The sequence below is a fragment of the Notechis scutatus genome, chromosome 3, assembly GCF_049901735.1.
Source record: "Notechis scutatus isolate UNSWTSFEM ecotype Mainland chromosome 3, rNotScu1.2, whole genome shotgun sequence".
NCBI classification, from domain to species: Eukaryota; Metazoa; Chordata; class Lepidosauria; order Squamata; family Elapidae; genus Notechis; species Notechis scutatus.
In genome coordinates, this window is record NC_142011.1 from 31063424 (window position 1) to 31073455 (window position 10032).

Sequence of the window (10032 nt, forward strand, 5' to 3'; positions counted from 1 at the left end):
TTCATATGTGCAGTTAAAAACCTCTGGACTGCCCAGGGAATGACCTCAAGTGAAAAACAGAGAGCTTGACTCTGCTTAACTGTACCATATCCCCTCGCCCCAATATGTTAGTATATTAAAAAATCAGATTTTTCTTTGATCACTTTAAGTCATTGTCTCTGCTGAGGCAGAAATTAAACAGAGAGGCAAGTTCAAGCATAGGCTATAATCGTAGATATTAAGATAGGTGGTTCACTTTTCTATTTTTTAAAAGCACAATTCATCTTCTTAAATAATCTGAATGTGGAGGATGCATGTAGCACGTCTAATTGTAAATATGGACAACCTATCCTCTGGACATCTGTCTAAGAGAAAGGTAGGCAGCTACATTGTGGGGAATCTCATCTTGTTAAAAACTCTGAAGAAAATGCTAGTTTTGAGCTCTGAAGACATCCACACTGCTTTCTTGGTTGCAGCTAGAAAACAGGAATGTAGCTTCTGAAGCTGATCCTGAAGTTGATAAGGGGTACTTGGTAGGATAGTGAAAGGGAGGGAGGAAATGGCCTCCTTCAGTTTTTTTCTCAAGATGCCACCCTCTGGCTGCCAGGCTGCGTTTCTTATAATTTCAATTATTAAAATCTGTGCAATTGGACGGGCACATCTAGTAATAGAAGACAACCAGAAATTACACTAAATGTAGTTGTTCCTACCCTGAGAAAGTCTGGTGGTTTTGTACCAAAGGTGCTTTTTCAGGAGGCAACTGGACTTTTTTCCCATTTGAAGACATTTCGCTTCTGATCCAAGAAGCTTCTTCTTCAGCTCTGACAGGATAGTGGGGAATGGAAGGATCCTTTCATTCCCTACTATTCTGTCAGAGCTGAAGAAGCTTCTTGGATCAGAAGCGAAATGTCTTCAAATGGAAAAAAAACCAAGAAAGTCCAGTTGCCTCCTGAAAAAGCACATTTGGGACAACCATGACCTGGATGACTGAGAATCTCTAGTCTGGTGGCTTTGATTAAGCATAAAAAATCTAATATAATCTTTAACTGATCTGATTTTCTTTCCCACAATAGCCAAGCAAATGGTTCTACAGAGCCCAGAAACATTTGATCCCTTCACTCGTGTAGCATTTGTGGATAATCCTATTCTGCGTGAACTGTTCTATTTGTCACTTTAAATAATTTTAAGTTATTGCAACTCATTGACTTAATGTATGGAGTGCATCTATGCACCCCGCCAGCTATTCAGAATTGGGAGACTGAAGATGGGTGAAATCTGTATTGTCCTAGATGTGCAAGGTGATGCCAGGGAAGCTACTGAAATTTTATGTTGACGTTTTATGCTCTAACGCTTCCAGACTATTTTACATTGTCACACTATTTTGTAAATCAATAATGCATTGAGAATTAAGGCAAGGATAACTAATGATTTGACAAAGGAATGACTGAATCCATTCCTAGAAACCTCAGCTACTCAACACTGATTCTGCTGTATGAGTTTGGCTACAAAGGGATGTTCCCCATTTTATTTTTCACCTAATTCTATTTCTGCATTGCAATAGAAATAACGTTAGAATTAGCATTTAAGAGTTTATTGCACATCCATTGACATCTAAATGGAAAGTCTTTAGGGATTAACTGTAACCTGTGGTATCATATTCCAGCAGAGAAAATTTAGCTTATCTTCATGCACAATTGTTGATTGGATTGCAATTATTTTTATACTTTGTATTGCATTTTTAATGTAAGTTGTGAAATCTACCTAGAGACATCTAAGCAATAGATAAATCTATTAAATACAGCTTAAACAGTGAACATCATATATGGGAAGTGTTATTTACTGGACCTATTATCTTAACAGCCTTCTCCATCTTAAGAATTCTAAAAGGGTTGGTATATACTGCCCAAATACCCCAACATACACGGTCAATTGCAAATTTATATTGTTCAAAAATTGTCAAGGGTGACAGTAATCCTGATTCATGGTCTTTACCCTACCCTATAACAGTATTCAGATGAAGGAAATTCTATCAATTCAAACTGATTTAAAACCAGTCCACCTTCCTTGAATTAGATTAGAAAATTAGGAAAATGGCTCTTCTCTAGCAGTATTCCTCAAACTGATAAAAGCAACACACACATTTTCCCTGCACTCGGTAATTTAACATTATTTGGTATTAACATTATTTGTTAATATTGTATTAACTGTATTGTATTATTAGTATTAACATTTGGTTATTGTTAAATAACAATTTGGTTATTTAACTGAATAACAGTTGGAAGGGACCTTGGAGGTCTTCACCAAAGACCTTCTATTGTATTTGTAGGTAGGTCAGTTGCACCCATTCAAATTTAGAAACCATGGTTTTTATATTTTAAGATGGTAACATTCCACTTCATATTTATACCTTTCCTGACAACTAGGCCCCTTTAATCATAAGTAACTCCAAATTTATGTAATATTTGAAGGGCTAATAGCTACAAAACCACTTATGTTCTCTGCAGAACATAACACTTGGGCTTAACAAGGACAGGCAGCTTGCAAGGTAGCAGGCAAGGTGTGGCAGAAGGCAGAGCAGGCAGTGAAATGAGGAGGGTGAGAATGATTTACAGGAGCAATTTGTGACCTTTCCTCCTGGCATCCCTATTGATTTAGCTTCTGGGAAGCCAGCAGGAAAAATTGCAGATGGCAAACATGAGACCACAGGACATCATTAAGTTCAAGCCAGTTGCCTAAGGCTCAAATTGCAATCCCATGACCATGAGGATGCTGAGACAGCCAGAATTTTGAGGACCGGTTGTAAGCACCATTTATTCAGTGCCATCGTAACTTTGAACAAACATTGACAAATGCCCATTAAATAGGGACTACCTGTACTGGGATATTCACTTTGTCTAAAGAATATATCAAGAGAAAAGAACATCAATACCAGTAGATCAAATTTCTATTTTTCACTACCGAGAGCAGAGGTAGTATTCTCAAATACAACACAAGTTTTTGAACAACCTTCAAATAGGCATCCTAATGTTTCCAATTTCACAAGTATGAAAACTAGGGCAATTAACTATCATAATGAACCAAATTAATAAACAGACCACTGTTTACGTTAATCCCTAAACATCTCAGAAATAATAAGAGTGATTTTTGAGCCCTTCTGTAACTTCAATTTGTTTCTCTGCTAAAGAATAAAATAAAACATTTGCTATTATGAATTCTCCTGCATTACAATACAGGATGCAATTAGCAGAGTTTTTGTTCAAAGACATTTTTTTGAATAGGAGCTGCTTAATTACATTTAATTAGAAACCAGCTTGAAATATTTGGGGGGGGGGGGGGGCTTGGTGCTTTTTTTAGTTTGGTTGTTTTCTTGCAGATATTTCATGACCCAAAATAGCTAACATCAGTCTAGCATGGACCAGAGCCTTGGTGGCAGTGGTCAGAATGCAATATTGCAGGTGAACCCTGCTCACTGCCAGGAATTCAATTCCTTCAATCTTGACCTGCTCAAGGTTTATGATCAGTAAAATGAGGACCCAGATTGTTGAGGGAGCAATATGCTGATTCTATAAACTGCTTAGTGCTGTAAAGCACTATGAAGTGGCATACAAGTCTAAGTGCTATTGCTATGATGTTACCTAATTTGGATAATGAAATATCTGCAAGAAAACAACCAAGTTAAGACTTCTATGACACTACAAATATTTTTATTGGAAGCTTGAAATATACATTACATAGGTTTAAAAACTTGCAACTAAGCAAGGGCTGCTTAACATTTCCAATGAGTACAGAAAAATAATTCAAGAACAGGACAAGATGACACTAATAAGCCAATCTAGTATAATGGTTGAAATCAGGCTAGAAACTGGTAAACTATGAGTTCTAGTCCCACTTTAGGCATGAAGCAGCTGGGTGACATTGGGCCAGCTTCTCAGCCTCAGTCCTAGGAAGGAGGCAGTGGCAACCACTTCTGAAAAAAACTTGATAAAATTGCAGTGACTAGAGGCAGTTAACAAGCGTTAAAAACTGACTTTAAGGCAACCCTCCCCCGATTTGTAGAATATATTGCAACAGTAATAATCTAAAAAATGAGAAACTTCCGTCACTACCGTATTAACGCTGAAAGAAATCTACAGAAGCAGCAAGGTAATTGCAATATGGGATAGATCATAATGGATCTTTCTCATTTATTCACAATCAAGTGAATTTTGCCTGAATCAATCTAATGTATAATACTATCTACTAAATAAAGTTACACTGACACAAACATTTGAGTCACTGATTTAATTTCATACAAGTCAAACTACACATTGTATAAAGATTATAAGATTGTACTAGTATTGTTTTACTAAACGTATTGATTACATGTAAGTTTGGTGATTGGATTTCACCTCACATATACTTATTTTAGATTAACTGGAGCCCTAATCCTAACAGTTTAGAATTTTTCACTAATCAAGCTGCTTCTAGTAGTAGAAAATAGGGAAATAATTACTCCTTCTACTGTAGCCATCCATGTCTTCAAAATCTGAGAAAAGAATGTGATAGACTATAGCAGAAGAAAAAGAATATATTACTCGAGTGGATTTCTGCTTGTACAATGGGAGATTTCATGCAGGAACATTGGGTTCCAAAATGTTATCAAATTTAGATCAAGTAATATTGTTTTTCAGGAAAAAGCAACTGCAAAATTAATGAAGAAATTGGGAATTGTTATCTGGCACTTGGAATTCTTATCAAATGAGTTAAACACTTATTGGTTTTATGGTGTTAGGCAAAACTATACCATGCATAGTTAGAGATAGCCGTTTTTATTAAGTGAGATTGCCATAACACAACGAAAAATGGGTTACTTTTAGTAACTTATGGTACAGCACAATGAAATATTCCAATGTATATTCCAGGATTAGCTTTACAGGCATCTTTGATTTGTTTAATACAGCTCTTCTATGCTTTTAGAAGAAAGCCATAATTCATAAAACCTTCATTAATTTTAAAATAATGGAAATATTTAGGGAATATTACCATTTCCAAAATCTTCACTCAACATTGTATATAAAACCCATTTTCCACTCCCCAGCGTATTATTCCAGCTGTGGCTCCAATAAAAAAAAGCCTGTCTTAATTTCTATCCCCAAAAGAAAAAAAATCTTTTTTTACTGATATTCCTGTACACATCTCAGAAAGTTTTAAGTACTTCAAATGTTTTATCTTGTTTACTTAGTGAACAAGACCATTCCTTTCTGAAATCAAACAGGTAACCAAATACTAATATTAAAAAAAGACTTCTGGCTGACCATACAATGTTCCATAATCGCATAATAGCTCCAATCTTAATCTTGTGAACTGGATCTTGACCGTGAACGGGATTTTGAACGTGACTTTGAATGAGATCGTGACACATCTCTTTTGGATGGAGACTCAGAATGAGCCTTTGCAGGTTGATGCTGCATTGGAGAACGGGAATGAGATCTGCTTTGTGATCTTGATTTAGACTTTGTTTCTCCTTTTCCATTTTCTTTAGGTGAACGAGACACAGACCTGGATCTGCTCCGAGACTTTTCTTTGGATCTGCTGCCTGATCGTGAACCTCTGCTAGATTTCACTTTTGACTTGCTCTTTGATCTAGATTTTCGACTTTTTGATCTGGAACGTGATCGGTCTTTACTCCGAGACCTAGATTTAGAGCTAAAAAAAAAAAGCCACTCTTAAATTATGCTTATTTTAGAAGGTATTATTAAATATATCTAATATACTGTCAATGGTAAAACATCTAATATAATACACGCCCTCACCGTGATCGGCTTTTTGAGGCACTACGGGATCTACTCCGGCTGCTGCGACGACTTCGACTGCGTGATCGTCTTCTAGAACGGGATCTAAAGAGAGTATATTCCAAATAAACATTGTGAGGGAATCAAGAATTCTTTTTCTTCATTATACAGTACAAGTACATAAATATATTTTCCAAATGTGATATTACACGCATACAAAATGTATTAATCATCAAAATGTTATTACACATATGAATAGCGTTTTAGTCCATGCTTGGAAAAACTATGCAAAAGACAGATTTTTCGTAAAATTTATTTCCTGAATGTTCTAGTGTATCTGATGCATTAGAAACAAGTGAAAGACTACATCAGTGGTTTTAAAACAACAAAATGTATAGCAATAGCTTAAGATATACTGCTTCTCAGTGCTTTAAAACCTTTTCTAAGCGGTTTACAGAGTCAGCATATTGCCCCCACCAATCTAGGCCCCCATTTTACTGATCTCAGAAGGATGGAAGGCTGTCAACCTTGAGCCTGGTAAGAACTGCCAAACTGCTGTTAGAATTATCCTGCAGTTCTAACTACTGTGCTACCACAGTATAGTTTAATCCTGAAGGATTTTTCATATCAAATAAACACCAGTTATATAAATACCTTGATCTACTGCCGGAGTAAGATCGTCTATGGCTCGATCGAGGCTTATCTTCAACTAGCCTGATTTTTCGTCCATTTATCTCTGTACCATCCAATTTATCCAAAGCACGCTTCATGTCAGAGTAAGAACGGAATTCTATTACTCCCTCATTTGTTCGCTCTTTATGGGCATCTGCATAGGTTACCTCACCTGCTTGCCTCATGAAATCCTTAAATAAATAAAATCTTTATTTAGCCCAAATTTAAGATTCCATGAACTCAGAAACTTTTCTGTATTTTACATGTACCAAAAATAACGTAAAGTTGGTTTTTTAGAAAATATTTTTATATTAACTTACTTTCAAATCTTGCCAACTACAATGACTGGAAAGGTTTTCAACAATTAATCTGTATTCTGTACGAACAGGTGGTCCATATTTATCTCTTCCTGATGCTCTCCGACTGCTATATCCTCCACCACCTTTATCATACAAAAATAAAAGTTAGTGGCCTTATAAGAAAAGCAAGTAGGTCAGTTCACTCTAGTCTATAAATTGTATTTACAGGAGTAGGACTTTATTTTTCTAATCCTTCAACAAAATTTTAATTCGCCATATTCTATATATTAAAGGCAAATCAAAGTCTAAAATCCTACAAGACTGTGCTCCTAAACTCTGTTAGAGAGTGACTGCACCTTTATTAGATTTACCTCGCTAAGTTTTATTTTACAGAACATTGTAAAATATAAAACTTAACTGATTACATGCATTTCTACATTTACAAAAACGTTTACTAGATTACACTAAGTACTTACATCACAGTATGAGGTATATGGTGGTGGTTTGGCCACAACACACGCAAGGTAACAGTCACCTAGTTCAGTTTAACCAGTTTTGTCTAACCCTTGGAATCCTCACCATCACCCTGCGTCTAATGGCAAAAGGCTGCTGTCGTCATGGCTTCCGGTAAGGTCAGCCAAAGGGTCATAGGGCAAGGGTCACACAATGTATGGAAAAGCCATGGCCAATCAGGAAAGGCAGTCATCTTAGCCTCAGTGGACACAGCCTCAGCCCCACTGGTCACTTTTAAATTGAAACATCAAGGACTTGTTAAAAAATTTGAATTGAACATGCAACAACTTCAAAAAAACATACAAATTTGCAAGAAATCCCATCCCCCACCATGCCCCGAACCAAAATAGGTCTACCTTACTGCTCTTAACCATTATAAAAAGTTCTATCAAATGCAGCCAATTTTTTTTGTAGGAAAGATAATTAAATGGGTGTTGCATTAGCTGTTTATTTTGTCTCCAAAATTAACATGGCTGCCTTCTATCAAAGCTACAATCTCTCTTCCAATTTCTAAGCAAATAAGTTAAGGCATAGTCCTGACCACTTTAAGGAACAGCTTTAGGTGGTGGAAAAACTTCCCACTCGCTTTCCTGCTTCTTTGGAAGCTTTGTGCCAAATGTGTTTAATTAAGAGCAGTGAGTATTGTATATATAACTCCCAATATGCCCCCCCCTTTTATGTGGTTCTGCACTTATGAACGCCATTTGCACCAAAAATGCCCAATCCCCGTCAAGAAAACGTCAATTTTAAATCCCGAGGGGGAATGTCGACTCCTTTCGGACAGGAAGGATGGTTAACCACCCCACCCCTCTTTCCAAATTAAGATCCAAGGAATCTTCCTCTACCAGAGGTTTCACACCCCACCCCACCCCCAAACCCTCCGCCACGTTTATGGGCCTCCGCTCGCCCCACTTGCGCTCCTCCTCCTCTTCCCGTTGACCCATCGCTGTCCCCGCGCGCCTAAGGAGGCCGCAGCGGAGCCACACTCACTGCGACTGCTGTAGCTGTAGCCATCCCGGTCGCGGCGGGGGCCGCGGGCGTGCTCGACGATCACCCGCTCCCCGCAGAGATCCTTGCCGTTCAGCTCGTAAACGGCATCCTCGGCGTCCCGGGAATCCTCGAACTCCACAAAGCCGTAGCTGCAGGAAGGAGGGGCGTGGCGGTTAAGAAAAGGGAGAAAGAAAGCGCCATCAAGGCTGGGGGCTCCCCACCCCCTGGTTCCCTCTAAGGGACGCCCGCGATTCGGCCCGAGAATCCGCTCCGCCGCGTGAATTATGTGGAGAGGCTGCTTATTTGCACGACCGCGATAAGCCTCCGCTTTACAACACCCCACCCCGCGCCCGCTAATGGGACAAAAGAGACGAAGCTGCATTCGGCCGCCATCTTGAACACGACGCCACGCGGCCCGAGAGGAAGCCATGGCAGGCCTGCCGCGGTCGGGCAATTTTTTACCACCAGCGGTTCGCGCCAAATAGTAACCCTTCCGGTCGGCGTTCGCGCTACGAGCCTCCACAGAACCCGCTAGGCCTTACTTTCTCCCTCCCCCCCACCACCACCTTTCGCGCCACGAGCCTTCAAAAGAAAACCGCTAGGCCTTCGCCCTCCTCACCCGTTTTTTAAGTCGACCTCCAGCAAGCGCCCGTAGCCGCTGAAGAAACGCTGGATGTCCTTTTCCCGCACATGGTAACTTAAGCGGCCAATATAGACACGCGGCATCCCCGCGACCTAGAAAAGGAAAGAGGAGGGGAAGGGGAGGGGGGAAAGGATAGATGTAAGAGCCGAAAACAAGTTGCGGGAAAAACGGTCCTGAGAGCCGCTGATAGTTACGGCCTGTTCCGTAGCGTAATGACGGCCGGCCCCCAGGCAGGCTTTTATATTGGTGGGCGGAGTCTTGGATGACCGTAGGCCACTATCAGCGTCGTTCGGAGACGTCGAGATCTGATAGGAAGAGAGGAATGTCAAGGAACTGCGCGTGTTCAACGTGTCACGCCCTCTTCTTCATTTTCGACTTGGGATGGTGCTTAGCTTTAGGTGTAATTAAGCATAATTTGAAAAGCTAGGTTTGTTGAATCATATACAATTGCTGGGGTCGCACAACAGGTTGTCATAACTCAGCCTCTGTTTTGTAGTGGTAAGTGGTAAGCCTGGGGAAACTCGGCGATGAAAGTTTGGTCCGTGACTTTGGGACAGTCATACTTTTTCAACTCACATATCCATCTAAATTGTACACGTTACAAAACTAATGTCGCAAAAACCTCAACATGATGTCAAGATGTAAATTCCGGCCTCTGGTGATATCTGTGAACCTACATCGCATTGGAGGAGAAGGAAATGTGATATACGTGAGCTTTGCAGGGAAGGTGGGATATTTACCTTAAGTATATTAGCAATGTGCTTTTCACAACCTGCTACTAAGCTAATTAGAATAGAATAGAATTCTTTATTGGCCAAGTGTGATTGGACACACAAGGAACTTGTCTTCGGTGTATGTACATAAAAAACATTAATCAAGAATCACAAGTTACAAGACAATGATAGTCATAGGATACTAAATAAGCAATCAAATCATACTAGGAAACTAAATAAAACAATATAAATCGTAAAGATACAAGCAACAAAGTTATAGTCATAAGTGGGAGGAGATAGGTAATAGGAAGGATGAGAAAAAGAATAGTAATACAGTCTTAGTAAATAGTTTGACAGTGTTGTGGGAATTAGTTGGTTAGCGGAGTGATGGCATTCAGGAAAAAATTGTCCTTGTGTCTAGTTGTTCTAGTGTGCAATGCTCTATAGTGTAG

At 39.3% G+C, this 10032-nt stretch overlaps 1 protein-coding gene across 1 annotated transcript; it reads right to left on the reverse strand.

The window, feature by feature from the left end:
- Positions 1–4245: 4245 nt before the first annotated feature.
- SRSF6 (serine and arginine rich splicing factor 6) lies at positions 4246–9099 on the reverse strand. The gene is made up of 6 exons (XM_026682458.2): positions 8844–9099; positions 8225–8373; positions 6743–6864; positions 6405–6613; positions 5772–5855; positions 4246–5664 (listed from the first exon to the last, which is right to left on the reverse strand). Exons 1-6 carry the CDS (start codon positions 8948–8950, stop codon positions 5310–5312), a joined length of 1026 nt encoding a protein of 341 aa, XP_026538243.1. The 5' UTR covers positions 8951–9099; the 3' UTR covers positions 4246–5309.
- Positions 9100–10032: the final 933 nt, after the last annotated feature.